Source organism: Emys orbicularis, chromosome 16 (assembly GCF_028017835.1).
Source record: "Emys orbicularis isolate rEmyOrb1 chromosome 16, rEmyOrb1.hap1, whole genome shotgun sequence".
NCBI lineage: Eukaryota > Metazoa > Chordata > Testudines > Emydidae > Emys > Emys orbicularis.
Window position 1 is genome coordinate 27,472,705 of NC_088698.1, and position 20,794 is coordinate 27,493,498.

The 20,794-nt window shown below is 39.7% G+C and overlaps 1 protein-coding gene across 1 annotated transcript in view; it reads left to right on the top strand.

The window, feature by feature from the left end:
* KNTC1 (kinetochore associated 1) overlaps positions 1-20,794 on the top strand; it is a 72,134-nt gene that overhangs the window by 38,834 nt on the left and 12,506 nt on the right. Inside the window, exons 34-53 of the mRNA XM_065417797.1 lie at positions 1,044-1,216; positions 1,482-1,579; positions 2,655-2,796; positions 3,635-3,691; positions 5,636-5,799; positions 6,420-6,524; positions 8,896-9,024; positions 9,563-9,679; positions 10,142-10,251; positions 10,485-10,695; positions 11,297-11,386; positions 11,759-11,930; positions 12,343-12,401; positions 12,558-12,774; positions 14,827-14,900; positions 16,137-16,347; positions 16,455-16,564; positions 17,294-17,340; positions 18,097-18,175; positions 20,617-20,735. Coding sequence (XP_065273869.1) covers positions 1,044-1,216; positions 1,482-1,579; positions 2,655-2,796; positions 3,635-3,691; positions 5,636-5,799; positions 6,420-6,524; positions 8,896-9,024; positions 9,563-9,679; positions 10,142-10,251; positions 10,485-10,695; positions 11,297-11,386; positions 11,759-11,930; positions 12,343-12,401; positions 12,558-12,774; positions 14,827-14,900; positions 16,137-16,347; positions 16,455-16,564; positions 17,294-17,340; positions 18,097-18,175; positions 20,617-20,735 — 2,484 coding nt within the window. The remainder of the gene's footprint in view (positions 1-1,043; positions 1,217-1,481; positions 1,580-2,654; positions 2,797-3,634; positions 3,692-5,635; positions 5,800-6,419; positions 6,525-8,895; positions 9,025-9,562; positions 9,680-10,141; positions 10,252-10,484; positions 10,696-11,296; positions 11,387-11,758; positions 11,931-12,342; positions 12,402-12,557; positions 12,775-14,826; positions 14,901-16,136; positions 16,348-16,454; positions 16,565-17,293; positions 17,341-18,096; positions 18,176-20,616; positions 20,736-20,794) is intronic.

Consider the following 20,794-nt stretch of genomic DNA (forward strand, 5'->3'; position numbering starts at 1 on the left):
CTTATCCACACCCCCACCCCATATTCACACACCCTGCCCCCAGACAGACCCCCGGGGACTCCCATGCCCTATCCAACTGCTCCCCGCCCCCGACAGGACCCCCAGAACTCCTGACCCATCCAACCCCCTCTGCTACCTGCCTGCCTCGACCCCTCTCCACACCCCTGCCCCCCGACAGCCCCCCCAGACCCATCTAACCCCCCCGCTCCCTGTCCCTGACTGTCCCAACCCCTCTCCACACCCTTGCCCCCCTGACTGCCCCCCCCCCAAACTCCCAACCCATCCAATCCCCCCTCCCTGTCCCCTGACCAGGGCCGGCTTTAAAGAGCCCAGGAATTGGGCTGCGCTCCGGCCAGGGTTGCGGGGCTTGGGGCCGGGCCGGCGCTGCTGGGGCCCGGGCCGGGCCGGCGCTGCTGGGGCCCGAGCCGGGCCGGGTCCGGGCTGGGGGTGCTGGGGCCCGAGCTGGGCCGGAGCCGCTGGGGCAGCCGGGCGCCGCTCGGCCCGGGCCGGAGGGAGCCGCTCGGCCCGGGCCGCGCCTCCCCGGAGTTCTGCTCCTCGCGCCCCCCGCCCCAGCTTACCTGCTGCTGCCTCCCGCTTGCCCCTGCTTCTTTTCAGACTTCCCGCGAAGATCTGATTCGCGGGAAGCAGGGGAGGGGGAGGAGCAGGGGGGCGGAGCGTTCAGGGGAGGGGAGGAGGGGGAAGACAGCTGCGGGCCGGACAGCATGGTAAGGCTGCAGGGGATGGGGGGAGCCGGGAAGGGGCTTTGGGTGCCCAGCGGTGCTTGGCCGCCGCTTTTCTATCTATAAATAGCCGACCGGGGGGAAATCCCAGACATTTTTAGATTTTTAAAAATCCCCCCCGGACGGCTATTTATAGACCGAAAAGCCGGACATGTCCGGGGAAATCCGGACATATGGTAGCCCTATTTTGGATTAATATATATTCCTCAAAAGAAAGACAAGTTGATTTTTATCTTAAATAAAAATCTAGCATAAATTCCCCCCCCCCTTTTTTTTCTTTTCTTTTCTTTTCTTTTCATTAAGAGATTTATATGAACATCACTGTAATGAACAAACAGGGAAGTTGCTGTTTTTAGCTTGTCAAAAGCTTTGTGATATGTTGGGAGCTGATGTTCCAATGATCACACCTAAAGAACTGAACTTTCCAGCAGTGATAAATGAGATGGCATGCCAAGCAGCTACAATATGCAGTCCAGGTAATCCAGTATCATAGTTTCTTATTTCAGAGTAGCAGCCGTGTTAGTCTGTATCCGCAAAAATATTTTTATAGTTTCTTATTTGTGTTCATGTTGGAAAGTAGATTTTCAGACAAATCACTTTTCTATGAAATATGAAAATAAAAAGTGAATTTCTATGCATGCATACCTCTGTAAAAATGGGTGACACCAAATGGTGATTTTCTTTATAATAGAGAATATATGACTTACATAAAAGAATGACAATAACTTTAATTTCTCACAGCTCTGTTATTAGATTCTCTGGAGCTATGTAAATATACATTGGCTGCTAAGGAAATTTACGGGCAATGCCAAATAGAAAACTATGGATTTATAGCAAAGGTAACATCTTCAAATTTGAACAATTTGATGCTTTAATTTTTTCTTTTATAGTGGTTTATTAAATATTCACTGTTTGTGCATCTTTGTCAACTTGCCGAGGAATACCCAATGATAGGTGCTAATTAGCTACTGCCATCCAGACCAAAATGATTTTATCAGCTCCTCTGTCTCATGTCTCCTATATCTCAGAACAAAAGCTATTGTATCTTATATTATGTATCTTGTGTTCCCAAAACATCTGTTTGTGTACCATTATTAATACTCTTAATGTAATGTCTATTAATTTCTGTTGCCAAGACAGCTTGAAATCATAGAACACTGATTCTGAAAAATCTTTTACAAAAAAGTGGTGAGGTTGTACAATGATATCTATATGGGTGTGTGGGTGGTGGGTTTTTTGATAAATACATGTAGAATTTGGAGACACTCCCATCAGTTAACAACTTTAAGGTACCATTCAAGAGTTTGACCTATCCCTTTGTTACTGTTTTTTGTTGTTTGTTGATAGCCAACAGCAGTTTGGGCTGCGAAAAATGTAAGGATCTTAGTCTAACTAGCATAGACCAAACAGGTGGAACAAATAAAGGCACTTGTGGCCCGGTGCAAAACTCACTGAAGTCAATGGGAATCTTTGCACTGACTTTAATGAGCTTTTGATTAGCCCCTGATTTGGGATTTGAGTCCAATCTTAAATGGTTAATTTTCAGTTCCATTTAGTTCTTGTGAAAACTAGTATTAGAAAATGCAGATGTTCTCTGGAATGCTAACAATAAATGAATACACTTTAATGCACTGTTTTTAAAAGCCAAATTAAAAAATGTCTCCCTTTCAACATTAGTGGGCGTTATGCCCACATAAGAAGAATGTCTTTCATTCCCAGTGCCCAGCAAAAATAAGTATCTTGAGGACACATTTTCAGACATGAGCATCTTTTCTTCCTGAATTTGGAAACTTGATCTGTAATGTCATGCAATTTATTAGTTTTACAATTATACATACTTTTTAGCTGATCCCTTTATGGAACTTCACGAGCATTTTATTTCCTGTTCATATTTTTTGCAATGTGTTAATTTAGGCAGCATCTTTTGGAGCTGATAAGGATCCTTATGAAGAATGGACTTATGATGATTTCTTTAGTGAAGATGGGATAGTTCTTGATCCACAGATGACGCTCCCAGTTGCATATGAAACTATTTCTTCCCTTGTGCCTATTGCTGGTAACCTTTTTTCCTTAATGTTATGAGTTAGTGTACAGTCTTTATCCCATTTCATATTAAACTGTTTTTAGGTAGGAATTTAAATAATTCAGTACACAATTTTTTTGAAACCGATATCATTCCCCAAGCTTCCCCATCACATAGTTTTTTGATAACTTCAGCAATTATGAATAGACATTTGTATTGTATTAGGTTTTGTCAAGAGACTTGTATTTTCAGTTATGCATCAGAAACACTGAATATTCTAAAACTATTTCTTGTGTAGAATGGTAAATATACACTTTCATTTTCTTAATATTTCATTGTATAAATATTTCATTGTATTCTAAATATTTCGTTTTTTATCTATAAGCATTCTTGGATAGGGTCAGATCTATTTATAAATGATATGCTAATTGACTAGTAAGCTAAAAATCAAACTTTCTGAGTATGAAGGAAATTGTGTTTGGCTGTGGTGGTTTTGGTTTTGGTTTTTTCCCTCACATGGGAAAACGTTTGAGATCTATAGTCCCGTCCGGGCAAAGGAATTTACACATAGCTCCTGCAGGGTTAATGGAAACTATCTGTTTATATCTCTTCAGGCAGAGATGAGAAAATGGTTCCCCTGTTATGAAGTAACATCCAGTTATACACAAGAAAATCACAGAAAAGGTCCTAACTCTCTGTCAGAACGGGGCACTAATTTAATTATAACATAACATAATTATTTATCTAGCTTTATTATCTAGCTTTATTTTTGTATTGGTTTCAAAGTATAATATTTTAATAGTAATTTCCAATGTTTATAACTTTGCTAAGATCTTAGTGCACTGCTCACAAATATTTGTCTTATTTGCAGATAACAAGATGTCTCCTTTGGACTCTGTGAGCTTGGCAAACTGTCCATTTATTAAAGGTACTGTGAAGACCTATTAACAGCACAAGAGTAAAATACTCTAAAATGTTACTAAGTGTTTAATTTAATCCCACAAAAGCAAGAATATACCTATTTAATGCTAAATAATTGGTTAAGACTTCCCACTAATATGGAATTTTTACACCCATACATCGCCACAACCCTCTGTTATAAACTACAGCTGGACCACTTAAAAACAGTGCACAACACAGCTTTTAATTTAGTTACTGGTACTGCCTGCAGGGACTATATTGTAACTGTGCTCTAGAGATTGCCCTTCCTTCTGTTTTATTGCTTGGTGTTCATTCTGACCTATACAGCTCCGCATAGTAGACAATCCTCTGCATCTTAGAGAACCCATCGCTACATGTCTTATCCCAGCAGCTGATCAACTTGGGTGCTTGAGCTGCCTATCTTTAGATAGTTTTTATCTGGGGACAGGGTGTTCTTAGTGGAAGGTCCATTATTAATTATTATTATTATTATTATTATTATGCATTACAATAGTGCCTCAGGGCCTTGTTGCAGGCCCTGTACACCTGCCTGCTCTGAAGAGTTTACATTCTAAATGGACAAGACAGGCAAAAGGTGAGAGAGAGGAATAACATACAAGTAGAAGATGGGAAACTGCAGTACAGATAGCCTAAGCAACTTGTTTACCATGTAGGAAATTTGTAACAGAACTGTGAATTGAACCCAACCTATCCTGAGTTCCAATCCAGTACTTTAACCACAAGATGATCCTTCATCTCTCATTCTTGAATATGAATCGTACCCCTGCCTCCCTCAGTTATCTTACAGGGTACATTACAAAGCTATACACTTCCCCAGGGATGGGTTGAATGTGGATGAGTGGGTTGAAGATGGAAGGGTTTTATTTGTATAGTTGAACCTCAGAGTTACGAACACCAGAGTTACCAACTGACCAGTCAGCCACACACACCTCATTTGGAACCGGAAGTACACAATCAGGCAGCAGCAGAGGGACGCGCACACACACACAAAAGCAAATACAGTTCAGTACTGTGTTAAATGTAAACTACTAAAAAAAAGGGGGGGGGAGCCACATTTTTCTTCTGCATAGTAAAGTTTCAAAGCTGTATTAATTCAATATTCAGTTGTAAACTTTTGAAAGAACTATAACATTTTGTTCAAAGTTAAGAATATTTCAGAAGAACCTCCATTCCCGAGGTGTTTGTAACTCTGAGGCTCTAATGTATGTGTCTAGCACTTTTGGACAGGCCCATTTGTATATATCTAAAATGAATATAACTGTCCAAAAATGGACCTTACATACAGATTGAACAAGAAGATTGACATAATACAACTCTATGGTAACCCACACAAGAGTGTTCTTGAAACAGAAAAGCAATCATCTAATACTATACTAAGGAGGCAACATGGTCCAGTGGATAGGGCACTTGATTGGAAGTCAAGAGACCTGTATCTGCCACTCACCTGCATGCCTTGGGCAGATAATTTTTACTTTTATGCGCCTGAGTTTCCTCATCTGTAAAATGGAGAAAATGTTACTAACCTTCCAAGCACTTTGAGATACAGATGACCAGCTAATTAGTAGTAATAATACCCTGTAGGTCATTTCATAGAGAAGAGAAGAGAACTGCTCAGAAAAGACTGATTGTCTCTGCCAGAGTCCACAGCTGACAAACAACATCTGATTGTTAAACTAAAGAGGATTTTTTTATTAAGGCATTAACTTCTGAACATCAAGTTTGTAAAGGAGGCTAAAATTGACCTACCAATATCATCTGCACCATTATCATTATTTTTTTAACAAAGAATACCTTAATGTGGAGAGAGAGAGAGAGAGAGAGAGAGAGAAATCAGCCTTCAATGTAAATTTCAAGAACTTAATTAGACTTGGCATACAAGTTTCGTTAATATATACGCTAATCATTTTCTTTCTGGTGAAACATTCCATAGGACAGAACCTCCTGTTGCCAGTCAAAACGCCCATCTGTGCACTGCTTCAGAATCTAATGGAATGCAGTCAGTGTGAGTTAGCCTTGCACCTAACAGTCTGTCTGTTTGGATCCTGTCTTCAGCACTGTGTATCAAACAACATGGATATGTGCCTGGGTGAGAAGGTATGGACAAAACCTATGCTGAATTTCACTGAAAGTAAATTTACCAAATATGGCTGAGGAATAGGTATTGAGATGAACTTCTAGTGAGAGGATGTGTATCACATCACCATCTGATGATCTGTTTAGTTGCCTGTATGAAACAAGATGGTGGTCTCCCCTTCTAGTGGTTTCACATTGCAAAACCACTATCCTAACTGGGACTCTTGAGAGACTCTTTAGGGAGACCAGGGGTTGAATGGGTGTTGATAACAAATATACCCTGCCACTATCTTCCCTCTTCTGAGGTGGCTTCTCTTTTCCATCAGCGTTGAGGGATATTGGCATAGGATGGTGAGGGGAACAGTGCAGGTTACACTATCCAAACTACATCCTTCTTCTGGATAAACAGAGGACTTCTGTGTCCAGTGCTCTGTCTGAAATGTTTCTCAAGCATTGAATTTACTCTGAAAATATAACAATTTACTTGCAAGATGACAGGTTTCAGAGTGGTAGCCGTGTTAGTCAATGTCTCTTAAGTGACAAAAAAAAGTAGTAATTTGAAAGTGATTTTTTTTTTTTAATCCTTAACAGTTACTTTCCTGTCTGCTTTTTTTTTTATTTATTTATTTTTTTTCCAATAGTTACATGATGGCAAAATGCTAGCTGATGCCAAAAGCTTTCTTATTGCTATGAAACAAAAGTCCACTTCAGTGATTGTCGCTGCTGTCCTGGCCTTATTACACAAGGTAAGCATACTGTAAGGTAAGCATACAGGGCAAACTGGTTGAAACTATAGTAAAGAACAAAATTGTTAGACACATAGATGAACATAATTTGTTGGGGAATAGTCAACATGTTTTTTGTAAAAGGGAAATCATGCTTCACCACTCTATTAGAATTATTCGAGGGGGTCAACAAGCATGTGGACAAGGGGGATCCAGTGGATATAGTGTACTTAAATTTTCAGAAAGCCTTTGACAGGGTCCCTCACCAAAGGCTCTTAAGCAAAATATGCAGTCGTGGGATAAGAGGGAAGGTTCTCTCATGGATTGGTAACTGGTTAAAAGATGGAAAACAAAAAGAAGGAATAAATGGTCAGTTTTCAGACTGGAGAGAAGTAAATAGTGGTATCTCTCAAAGGTCTGTACTGGGCCCAGTCCTATTTAACATATTTATAAATGATCTGGAAAAAGGGGTAAACAGTGAAGTGGCAAAATTTGCAGATGATACAAAACTACTCAAGATAGTTAAGTCCCAGCAGACTACGAAAAGCTACAAAAGGATCTCTCAAAACTGGGTGACTGGGCAACAAAATGGCAGATGAAATTCAATGTTGATAAATGCAAAGTAATGCTCATTGGAAAACATAATCTCAACTATACATATAAAATGATGGGGTCTAAATTAGCTGTTACCACTCAAAAACGAGATCTTAGAGTCATTGTGAATAGTTCTCTGAAAACATCCACTCAATGTGCAGCAGCAGTCAAAAAAGCAAACCGAATGTTGGGAATCATTAAGAAAGGGATAGATAATAAGACAGAAAATATCATATTGCCTCTGTATAAATCCATGGTACACCCACATCTTGAATACTGCGTGCAGATGTGGTCATTCCATCTCAAAAAATATATATTGGAATTGGAAAAGGGTATGGAACGGCTGCCGTATGAGGAGAGATGAATAAGACTGGGACTTTTCAGCTTGGAAAAGACGACTAAGGGGGGATATGATAGAGGTCTATAAAATCATGACTGGTGTGAAGAAAGTAAATAAGGAAGTGTTATTTACTCCTCATAACACAAGAACAAGGGGCCACCAAATGAAATTAATAGGCAGCCGGTTTAAAACAAACAAAAGGAAATATTTTTTCACACAATGTACAGTCAACATGTGGAACTCCTTGCCAGAGGATGTTGTGAAGGCCAAGACTATAACAGGGTTAAAAAAAGAACTAGATAAATTCATGGAGGATAGGTCCATCAGTGGCTATTAGCCAGGATGGGCAGGGATGGTGTCCCTAGCCTGTTTGCCAGAAGCTGGGAATGGGCGACAGAGGATGGATCACTTGATGATTAACTGTTCTGTTCATTCCCTCTGGGGCACCTGGCATTGGCCACTGTCAGAAGGCAGGATACTGGGCTAGATGGACCTTTGGTCTGACCCACTATGGCCGTTCTTAAGTATACAGAAAGAACCATTGCATGGGGCATTCCTGTCTCTGATTTGAGTTCTGAGAAACCCCCCTCTAGTCCATTTTCGTCACTCCATGTCCCTCTCTTCTGAAGAATACTAGAGGGCTCACTCCAGAGCCTCACTATTGCATTCTTTTATTACTTCTTCACTCCCACATGTAGGCTGTACAGGCCCCAACTGAGCATAGTATCAGCTTTAAATGATGAGGTTGGTCTTGTGGTTAAGGCACTTGACTGGGAATCAGGAGACCTGGAGACTTGGTTTCAGTTCCCAGTTCTGCCACAGGCATCTAATGTTACCTTGGGCAAGTCACTTAATATTTCCGCCTCAGCTCCCCATCTGTAAAGAGAGAGAATTAGTATTCCCATTCTTTGGCTGTCTTGTCTATGTAGATTGTAAGAGGGAGGCCTGTCTCTTACTATGTGTATGTACAGTGATTAGTTCAATGGGATCTGATCTCATTTGGAGCCCTCAGGTGCTATTGAAATAAAATAATAATGGCATGTATGATTTATATGCATTCTCTATCCCTATTTACTGTACTTTTCATTTTAAGTGATCTTTTTCTCTTATTTCTAAAAACCTTCTCAAATTGAATCAAGGTTTTAAAAGGCTACCTGTGAATCCAGTAATGTACAGTTATACAACAGTGTCCAGTTATACAAAAGTCTGTTGGGCCTTTAAGACTAGTAACCAGCATTTTATTAAATTTACTTCAGTAATAATCCTTTTGCTTTTTAGGAATAAACTTGGAAAGCACTACTGTATCTTCCCTACTAAATTATAAAAATCTTATTTTCTAACTTAACTAAAAGGCCCAATAGACCTTTGTATAACTGGACACTCGATATGTATAACAACTGGACATTTATTTAACTGGCAGTTTCTAAAGTATGCTTATTGTGGATTTAATGTCTGTAGGTTTTCAACTGTCGTCTGATAGATCATAACCTGGCATTGGGTTACTGCACAATTTTGCCCAAGGAAGATATGTTTGAAAAACTCTGGAATGTCATAAACAACACAAGGCAAAATTACAACAAAATTCTGGTAAGCCTGAAAAGGCAGTATACTTATCTTGGCATATACATACTATTAAAGTGCTGCTTGGAGACGTTAACTACATAGTGTAGCAGGGCATTAGAGTTGCCCTCACTAAGGTTTGAAAGTGTTCTGGAGAAATTTGAAATAAGCTTGCACCTGCAATAATTTAAAGGGGAAAAGTCTTCCAGGCAGTAATTTTAAAGAATGGAATGGGCCTTGAGGTAAGGAAGAAGGGAAGGATTAAAAGATAACAAGGCAATGGGGAAAGAGAAGGAAAGAGTGACAGAATATGTGTATTTTAAAAAAACTCAGTTATGTTTTAGGAGTTTCTAGTGACATCTCATTCTGTCTGAACTCTGTTCTTAATGTGAAGAAGAGGAGGTAATGATGATTATTCTCATTTTCCAGATTGGGAAATTGAAACACAGAAGTTATGGCTTCCACAAGGTCATGCAGTGACCTGGATTTCATGATTTCCAGTTTTCTAGCCACTAGACCATGCTTTTCATTCACACCTTTTTTTTGTTTTGTTTTGTTTTTTAAGGCAGTAGCTCTGGTTGGAGCGCAGCTTGCTAGTCACTATGGTGAAGCAGGAGAGAGACAAAAATTCAAGGAATTAATTATTGATGCAGAGTGGGGTATCCAGCTTGGTAAACTTGGTGTGAGTATACTTTTAAATGTTTTAATCAGTTACGTTCTTAATTTAAAATGCCAATGTGGTTTTATGAGAGAGAGTTTTTTCATATTTGTTGGCGTTCACTTAAGAGCAGTTTCTTGACAGTTAAATTAAATTTTTTTTTTTTTTAATTTACTGCTTTTCATGGACACACATCATTCAGGATGTGCACTGAACTTAAATTTGTGGTAAATTTACCACCTTGAAGGATCCATGCAAGAATCCTGCTTAAATACTTTGCTGAATGGGGCCCATAGTAATGAGGTTCTAGCACCACCACTTCTGGAGCTCAAACAAAGATCCCTATGTTATAGAGGGAGAACAGAAGTTAACGGTTGGAATAGAAGAGTGCAAATGAATAGTACCAAGCATACTGAAAATAATTCCTTGATTGTGAAAGAATATTTGAAGCACCATTACTAGACTACCCCTTTTTTGTATCTGCAGATTTCTTTCCAGACTGTATTTAGGCAGCCATCAATAAGAAAGAAAGAACTCATAAGAACCCTGGTACAGAATCCGAATGTAGACACAGACCTTATATTGAAATATTGCAGGTAATATCTGAAGCAAGTCAAAATTGTGTTATTGCTGCCATAATAAGTAATGTGTTTATATGATTCTGTTTCAGTTTAAATATCGGCTGTTCATGAATAAACAAACTCGAAAAATAACTATCCACCTTCGTAAAATGCAGTATGAGTAATTCTGGCTGTTGTGAATTTCTTCATAATGAAATCCACACCCTAATCATATTGATTTAAAATGAAAACATTTTCTCCCTTTTCAGAACTTTCATGTTGGACAGTGATGCCGCACTGCAGCTTTGCATTGAAACACTCCTTCTCCAGAGTGCTAATGCAAATCAAGTTGAAGGAGACTCTGCAGGGGATACTGTGAAGCAGCCTCATTCCACACTACTGGCCAAATCAGTAAAAATAATTCCTTTACTGAAAAGCACAAAAGACCTGGTCATTAGCCTCAGTGGAATACTGCACAAGGTAAAACAATTACAAAGCATGCATGTCACTTCAAACACTACTTTCATAGCTATGCTCTCACTCTGATGAATGTGGCTATCATTTATTAGATAGCTATAAAGGAATCTTAAGAACTACATTTAGATCTTTGTTACTACTGTTAATGTTTTGTTAGTTTAATTAAGAAAATACTACAAGAGACAATGTGTTAGTCAGAGTTTCCTCTTTCTTTTTTTTTTCTCTCTCTCTCCCCCCCCTTCTCCCTATTGATTGAAAATAAAACAAAAAAAACCTAGAAATGCTTCAAAAGTTTCAATTAAAAATATACATCTATTTGAGTGTATCCTGGGAGCTTACTCTCTCCTCTTCTTTCTGTTTGTTCATTACTGACATAATTTGGCCTCTCTGGAATGCCATGACCACTTTGTGAGGTTTTGAGATTATGGTATGAGTAGTGATCTAATTTTCCAGAATGGAAGTAATAAATGCCAGAAGTAAATAAGAAGGTGCTTTGAAGCACTCGGGTTCTTCATCTTATGCCTATTTAGTTGAAAATAAAATTTGAAAAACCATGAAGATTGAATTTGAATCCGTTCTTTTCTTGTTTTGTTTCTTGGACCAGCTTGATCCATATGACTATGAAACTATAGAAAATGTACTGAGAGTGATACAAAGAGCTGATGAAAATAGCACAAGTATCCAGCTTAACCAGGTACAATTAAAAATAAGCAACTGTTACTTTCTTTACAGCCTCTAGCTCAGTCTTTGTTTATTTGTATAGTTTTAAACTAATTCAAACACAGATTCTTGCATTACTCCATTTGCCTAATTCCACTGGCATCAGTTGGAGTTGCATGTTTGTACAGAGGGCAAAATGGATGCAACTAAATAGTGAAGTGTAGCTGTTTCTCAGCAAAGGCTCACAAGAGGGGGAAAAAACACTATAGCTATACAGGAATCCTGGCAAAAAAAATATACCCAAAACTTATGGGCAGATGTTGAGACTGGTTTTTTACTTCAGAAAAATAAGTAGTTATGTAACTTTTCTTCCTGTTTTTTTTTTTTTTTTTTTTTTTCCTTCTAGGCTTTGAGCTTATTGAAACACCTGGAATCCTATAAAAGAACTTCCCCTCCTGTGGATCTGGAACACCAATATACTTTAGAGCATGTGATTTCCCTGTCTCCAGCTGCTCAAACCAGGCTGCCTTTTCATTTGATATTCTTTAGAACCACGCAGTGTTTCTGGAGTATTATATGTACGATCAGTATTCTAGCTATCTATGTATATATTGTACTCATTGTACTATCTGAAAGCCTCACAGATGTACAATCTTTAATGTATTTATCCTTCCAACACTCCTAAGAAGCACTGTTGCCCCCATTTTACAGAGGGGGAAGCTGTGGCACAGAGAAACTAAGGGTCATTTGATTGTAGTGGAGCTATGACAATTTATACCAACGGAGGACCTGCCCACAAGTGACCTATCCAAGGTTACACAGGGAGTGTATAAAGGAGGATGGAATTTACACCCTAATCAGAGAACCATCCTTCGTCTCATCAATAGATTCCTACATTTAGCAAAAAAATTAAATTACTTCATTTCTTAGGGGGAAATTATATTGGGACAGGGTAACTTTTTGTAGATCATTGTCTGATTTTTCTTACAGCTGCAGAGCTTACTGAGGAGTCCTTCCCATCTCTTCTCTTGATTTCCAAACTAATGAAGGTACGGCTGTGCCTCTGTCTAGGGGGATTTTTATTTCAGAATCATTCATTCTTTTCCTGTGGGGAAAATGCATTTTTTTTCTTTTGAGTGTTGTTGGCCTCACTGTATACATGTCAGACTTAATCAAATTTTAACCTGCACCCGATACTCTTCTAGGTTTCACTGGATACCCTATACATGTCTGCAGCCAGGCATGTCTTTGAAAAAAAATTGAAGCCAAAAGTATTTGAACTGACAAAAGCTGGATGTTCATCAGTGATTAACAAGGAAACTACTAAAACTGTGCAAACCATTCAATCCTACCTGCTATCTATAGTTAATCCAGAATGGGCTGTAGCTATTGCTCACAAGATTGCACAAGAACTTCCAACAGGTATGGTGTGCATGTGTTTGGTTTTTTTTTTGTTTTGGGTTTGATGGGGATTTTTTTGGGGGGGGAGATGGGAGACTTTCTAGTTTTGCTTCTAACAAGCATTTTTGTGTAGCATTTTTGGAGACTAACCTACATCTAGCCTCCCCAAATAATTTGCCATTTTTGTTCCTAAACCTAGTTTGGGCAAAATGGAAAGATGCCAGTTGCTGAATATAGGTGGAGGTGATGTTTTACATGTTTATTTGTTAATAAACATTTATGTTGTCATGCCATAACTTTGCATGGCACTTCAACGGTTTTGTTTGTTTTTTAACCATGTTTCAATCCTGTCAATGTGATGACCCCACTGAAGGAAGTAGGTCCAGCTCCCCTCTGCCAGAGCAGGTGCCCCCATTTGGTCAATTGAGAGGGCAGGCAACACCTGGCGGTTGTAAAGGATCAGGGAGAGATCCAATGAGGGGAAGTCCCTGAAGGAAGTCAGGAGAGGGAGTCCTAGTGAGTCAGTGCTGACTGGTTCAGACAAAAAGGGTTGATGATTGCTACCAGGAGACTGAAAGGTACCGGAAGGAAGTAGAAAATGTTTCCTGGGGGAAAGGCTGAAGTCAGGAGAGCAGCAAGAGGGATTTGTTGGCTGGCACCCCCAAGCTGGAGAGCCAGGGGAGCAGTGGAGGAGCCTACCTGCTGACCTCTGTTGGAGAGCTGGTCCCAGAGGACCCATGAGAGGGCCAGAGGAGTGAGGGATGCTCTCCTGGTAAAGATGATCTCCCAGCAGAGAGTCTAAGGGGGTTCTTGCAGGGAGGAGCAGGGTTGTGTTTCATCTGGAAGGGCTAGGATGGCTGTCCTGAAAGTGGGAAGGAAGTGAATGGACAAGGCCACCTAGGTGTGGCAGAAGACATCAGGGTTCCGCAAAGATGCTTCCCAGAAGGGATGTTGTGAGGGTTCCCCCTGGGAAGAGCGGGAGTATACTCCAGCTGGAAGGGCTGGGGTGGCTGTCTTGGTATAAGGATGTGAGAAGACTTACGGAGTTAAGGGCTGTGGTGGAGAGTTGGGGTGTGGTGAGAGACACCAGGGTTGTGTGTTTTATGTACTGTTCAGACTATGCTGGGGGATGATTAGGGAGAGCAGAGACTGCTAGGAAAGAGCAGAGTCCTGGGATCTGGCACTGAGCCTCCAGCTAGGAAGGGCTGGGAGTAGTCTGCTAAGGAGAGACCCTGAACAAGCAGGGGAATGACAGCTCTCCAGGCAGAAAAGTCTAGGAGTAGGAAGAGGAACATTTGTTTGTGGGGCTGTAATTTGGGACTTTGAGTTTTCATTTGAGTTTATTTTCTGTAAATAAACCCGGGCTCCTGGGTATTTTGGGGTATTTTGACCACAGAAAAAGTAGTCTGTGTAAGGGGCCCTGAAGGAGTGAAACAGAGGCAGGATGTCGTAGAGTGACCTCTGATCCTAAGAGTCCTCAACATAAATGCGACTAGTCAAAGAAAAGGGGTAGAGAAAAAAGGGACAAGGGTTACACAAATCACTGAGTCTTCTTTGTGTTCTGATATTTTGAAGTCAAGACTGAGGTGAAGTGGCAAAGGCAGAAGTGGGAAGCAAAGTGAAAAGTTACATTTTGGGAAGAGTTAGAGACTTATCTTGCTATTAAATTTCTGTTAGGTTAGGGTTGTTCATAGGATTTAAACAAGTATAAGGCTAAAAAGCTAAAATCTGGTACTGGTTACTTACCAGAGTAATTTCAAGTCATAGTTTTTAGAGTCTTGAAAGTAAATATTCCAGCAGCCCTAAAGTGTTAAACCAATGAACTTGCTTCTCATTTATGTTTTAGCTATACATGTAAGATAATTTTCCATCTTTTCTTGCTAAGGAAAACTGACTGAAAACTCGATCAAGAGAACCTTAACAGTTAGCTTGTAAACATTTTCTTAATATTCTAAACTAAATGCTTTTGAACCCCAAGAGAAGGGACCAAAACATTTTAAACAGGTTACTCTATGTACCGTAGAAGGGATTTATGAAAACATATTTATTATTCTTTACTGTTTTCCTTTTAAGGGCCTGACCAGATTCAGGCATTGAAATTCTGTCTCTATTTAGCTGAGAAATGGCTAACGAATACTACAACCAAGGTAATGACACCAGAGCCACAGGACATACCTGAATATATAGAGATGATGATTTTTATGTTTTTTGTTTTGTTGTAATTTGGGTTACAAAGTGTGCATCATATCAAACCACCAAAGACTTTTTTCATTCAAATAAAAAAAACCCTATAGTATAAAGAATAAAACCCTTTTTATATAAAGTGCACCAATGGGAAGTGACTGACTGGAAAAAATGGCATCTACTACAGAATTACTCTCTGTCCAATTGTCATTTATCTGTTATTTCTTAACAAATATGGGTTATGGGTTGATTTTTTGTCTGTCTGGGGGGGAGGGCAGGGGGATATTCTCATACTTTCCTATTTAACTGCATTTCCTTTGATTAATTTGGTTCCAATTACAGAACCTTTACTGCTGATAGATTCTTTCTAGCATGCACATCCCTAACTCGACTCTCAGATTCCAGGCTGAATTTCTGGGCTGGCAGTTGGGGGACAGAGGAGGGAGGGGGAAACTTGCTGTGGAGTCACTGAGACAATGAACATAAAACATCACAGTGAGATTTTTTCGGAGATTCAAATTAGATTAGAGCCACTCTTAAATTGTAGGTTTATTATGCTTGCTAGGCTTATAGCTGAACCCAAGTTTTCTTCAGCTTTATCCAAACTCTTTCCCATAAGGTTGCTTATCTACTATTACATAGTAATAGTCTACTATTATCTATTCTCTACTATTACATAGGGATAGCTCAGTGGTTTGAGCATTGGCCTGCTAAACCCAGGCTTGTGAGTTCAATCCTTGAGGGGGCCACTTAAGGATCTGGGGCAAAATCAGTACTTGGTCCTGCTAGTGAAGGCAGGGGGCTGGACTCGATGACCTTTCAAGGTCCCTTCCAGTTCTAGGAGATAGGCTATCTCCATTAATTTAATTTATAATTTATTTAGACATATCACTTTTGCTGGCTTTTCCACAGTGCTCATTATTGTCCAAGGACATTGGCAATGAATAATACCATTAAAATCCTTAAACTACTGTTACATCCCTAGCAGCTGCTCCAGAGAGCTGTCTCTCTGCTTGGCACATAAAGGTCTAGAAACTCAGAAGGAAATACTACAAAAGCAATAGGCTTTACACACTAGTTAAATGTTCAACTGTTACATCAGACTGAATGTTATAGTGAATAGTCAACATTGTTTTTCAAGCTTCTAAATGGAAGGAAGTTTATTTAGATTTGTTACAAATGTCACTATTTTGATAAAGGATGAATCGCATGAAAAAGCTGAAGTATTGCTGAAGAAGTTACGTATGCAGTATCAGAGATCAGCCACAGAAACTGTGCTAATAACCCACAAATTAAGCACTGCAGAGCATCTGAAACTTACTGGAAAGCCAGCAAATCTTATTGTTTTACTATATGAGCACAGCAGCATAAACCAAAGGATTCAAAATCCAACCAACAGAGATTATCCAGGTTAGGAAACTTTCTCTAGTAAATTTCTGAGGGGCAAAATGGATATAATTTACAAATGAATCTTGCTGAGGATTTTAAAAATAAATTTGCATTTTCTATGTATGTAGATATTCATGCAGCAGCTAACGAAATAGCTGAAATTAACAACTTGGATATGAACAAAATCTGGGATAAATTGCTTGAAAAATGGCTGTGTCCAAATATACCAACAGATGAAGTAAGTAGGGAATGAGCTTTATATTTTATAGAAAACGATTATTCTCAGCGCTTCACAAACCAGGGTTGTGAGCATTGAGAAGAGAGATCTGTGCAATGTATCTAAAACAGACTTCAGGCCAACTTCATTTCAATGTCTTTTTTAGGTCTTTCCAATCTATTATGCCTGATAACAATTTGAAATGGCTTTCCTTGTACTCTGTATAGAGATCAGGACCCTCATTCTCTGGTCTGGTTGTTAGTTCTCTTTAGTGCAGATCCCAAGAAAGGTAGGGAATAGTAAAGATGGCTTTACACATCCTTGAGCTTGGAGCCAGCTTGGGGGTAATTCAGCTCCCAGTGCAAGTTAGAGCAGTGTTGGGGTTGATTGCCCAATACTCTGTACTGCATGTCCATCCCAAGCAAATGGATGGACAGGGAGAAGGAATGGGGAACCCTTAGCTTCAACATTCCTTGTCCCCAGAACACCAGCCAGCAAAGTGAGGAGTAATTAGCACTTAATGAAAGGATAGCATATATATTGGAGCAACAAGGTGCAGAGCAGAATAGGAATTGTGACAGAGGCAAAAATTTATTTCCAGTGCTCCTTCTGGGGTGGCACAGCTATGCACAGCCCCTTACACAGGATTTGAATAAAGGCTCAATCTAGCCCTTGAATGATTTTTTTCCCCTTCAAAACCTGCAAGTTCAAATAATTCCATAACTACTTTTATCCACTTCTGCTTTATAGAAAACTCAAAGCTTTGGGGATGTACAGGAAGATGAAGAACTCGGGAGGTATATTTGTCTTATGATATATAGTCAGTTTTTGTTAACTTAAGTTTTAATGATTTTTGGCTTCCCAGCAGATAAAACACAATACTGTAGCCCCTAATCAGGCAAAACTCCCATTGGCTATAATGGGACACTGGCTTAGGCAAGGAATGTAGTATTGGGCCCACAGTACTGTTGTGTTTTTAAACATGATCCTGCTGCCCTGCCAAACATCCAGGTGGATGCTGTAAATTAATTGATAACGTGCGTAAATGGGCTGTATGTTGGATGTGGCTGAACAGATGGCACTTTCATATAGTTACGTCATTACAAGTTACAGGAGCTAGATTGTTGCCTCTTTAAAACCTGCTCAAAACTAGTTTGTAAGACTACCACATAGTGCAAAATCAGAATGGGCAATCATTGTTCTCTAAACACCAGGGAAATGGAAAAGCACTATGTTGCACATCTTGTATTATCCCATCTGTATTTTCTCTGACCATAAGGCTTGAATCTTCAAATACTTATTCCCTCAGGTAGTCTCATTCGTAATGAAACTACATGTGAGGTTAAGCACTATGCATGGAAGTAAGGGTTTCCATGACTGGGCCCACAGCTTTGTCGTCATGTACGCTGTAGGCCATATCCATAATCTAGGGTTAATCCATATCTCATATTGGTAGTAAAATATATTTGTCTGGAATAAAATGAATATGCTGTATTATAATGCAAAGTCTATGCAACACTGTACTTTTATTAAAAACAAATGATATTTTTCAGAGTTATATATCTACTTCAACCACGCCCAATGGATTACAGCTCAAGAATGCTTTTTGCAATTACAACATCTGCCACATCTGTAAGTTTAGAGACTACTTAAAAAAAAACACATAACAGTGATTTCCCATCTTTATTATACTTTAATAAATCTGTTTAAAGGAATTGGTGTTAAATATGAGGCTTTGTAACTTGCTTTAGCATATGCACATAAATTATTCAGTTTTATACTTAATCATTTTTCTCTTTTGGTGTGAAATCCTGACTTCATTGAAGTCAATGGGAGTTTTGCCACTAACTTAATTCGTGGCCAGGAGTTCACCCTTGAACTCCAGGACTTTGAACTATTGCTGATTGATCTTGCCTTTGGGTGGTATCAGGACTAACTTTAAGAGCACTTGATTAGGTAGCTTTATAGTGCACTAAGCTATTGGCTCACGTTTTCTTAGTGGGGGAGGGGAACGCCAACCCAACAGTTTTATAGATTCTAGGACTGGAAGGGACCTCGAGAGGTCATCGAGTCCAGTCCCCTGCCCGCATGGCAGGACCAAATACTGTCTAGACCATCCCTGATAGACATTTATCTAACCTACCCTTAAATATCTCCAGAGATGGAGATTCCACAACCTCCCTAGGCAATTTATTCCAGTGTTTAACCACCCTGACAGTTAGGAACTTTTTCCTAATGTCCAACCTAGACCTCCCTTGCTGCAGTTTAAGCCCATTGCTTCTTGTTCTATCCTCAGAGGCTAAGGTGAACAAGTTTTCTCCCTCCTCCTTATGACACCCTTTTAGATACCTGAAAACTGCTATCATGTCCCCTCTCAGTCTTCTCTTTTCCAAACTAAACAAACCCAATTCTTTCAGCCTTCCTTCATAGGTCATGTTCTCAAGACCTTTAATCATTCTTGTTGCTCTTCTCTGGACCCTTTCCAATTTCTCCACATCTTTCTTGAAATGCGGTGCCCAGAACTGGACACAATACTCCAGCTGAGGCCTAACCAGAGCAGAGTAGAGCGGAAGAATGACTTCTCGTGTCTTGCTCACAACACACCTGTTAATACATCCCAGAATCATGTTTGCTTTTTTTGCAACAGCATCACACTGTTGACTCGTATTTAGCTTGTGGTCCACTATAACCCCTAGATCCCTTTCTGCCGTACTCCTTCCTAGACAGTCTCTTCCCATTCTGTATGTGTGAAACTGATTTTTTCTTCCTAAGTGGAGCACTTTGCATTTGTCTTTGTTAAACTTCATCCTGTTTAACTCAGACCATTTCTCCAATTTGTCCAGATCATTTTGAATTATGACCCTGTCCTCCAAAGCAGTTGCAATCCCTCCCAGTTTGGTATCATCCGCAAACTTAATAAGCATACTTTCTATGCCAATATCTAAGTCGTTAATGAAGATATTGAACAGAGCCGGTCCCAAAACAGACCCCTGCGGAACCCCACTTGTTATGCCTTTCCAGCAGGATTGGGAACCATTAATAACAACTCTCTGAGTATGGTTATCCAGCCAGTTATGCACCCACCTTACAGTAGCCCCATCTAAATTGTATTTGCCTAGTTTGTCGATAAGAATATCATGCGAGACCGTATCAAATGCCTTACTAAAGTCTAGGTATACCACATCCACAGCTTCTCCCTTATCCACAAGACTCGTTATCCTATCAAAGAAAGCTATCAGATTGGTTTGACATGATTTGTTCTTTACAAATCCATGCTGGCTGTTCCCTATCACCTTACCACCTTCCAAGTGTTTGCAGATGATTTCCTTAATTACTTGCTCCATTATCTTCCCTGGCACAGAAGTTAAACTAACTGGTCTGCTGTTTCCTGGGTTGTTTTTATTTCCCTTTTTATAGATGGGCACTATATTTGCCCTTTTCCAGTCTTCTGGAATCTCTCCCGTCTCCCATGATTTTCCAAAGATAATAGCTAGAGGCTCAGATACCTCCTCTATTAGCTCCTTAAGTATTCTAGGATGCATTTCATCAGGCCCTGGTGACTTGCAGGCATCTAACTTTTCTAAGTGATTTTTAACTTGTTCTTTTTTTATTTTATCTGCTAAACCTACCCCCTTCCCATTAGCATTCACTATGTTAGGCATTCCTTCAGACTTCTCGGTGAAGACCGAAACAAAGAAGTCATTAAGCATCTCTGCCACAGTTAAAACAACTGTGGTTCCCTCTCCACTTTACAAGAACCAGCAGTCCATGCAAATTTAAAAAAAACAACCCAATACAACAGGCCATAACTATTTCATCTCTACTGTAACATTCTAAAAGCCTGGAAAATCAGGTGGGCCCAGCAGTGTGCCTCGAAGTTCAACAAATAGTTTAACTGGACAACAAATTCTTATAGGTTGAAAGGAAACCTGTCCAAGTTAATCTGCACAACATTTGTGCTAAACAGAGCCCATGAATGTTAGACTGAATATGTAAATTATTTTAAAAAATCCTGTTTTGTTACTGTTCAGCAAATAGGTGTACTTTACCAATAACCATCTTTTCTCTTTCAGCCTATTGGTGTAAACCAGTTGACATTTGCCCAGAGAAGCAGAGCTCTTAAGTGTCTGATCTACTTAGCAGATGCAGATACGGTTGAATCACTGTTTAAGAAACCCATTGAGAAAGTAAAGTAAGCTGAATATTTTTCTGTATTAGAAATTATTTCAATGAAATCCAACTGTGCGTCCA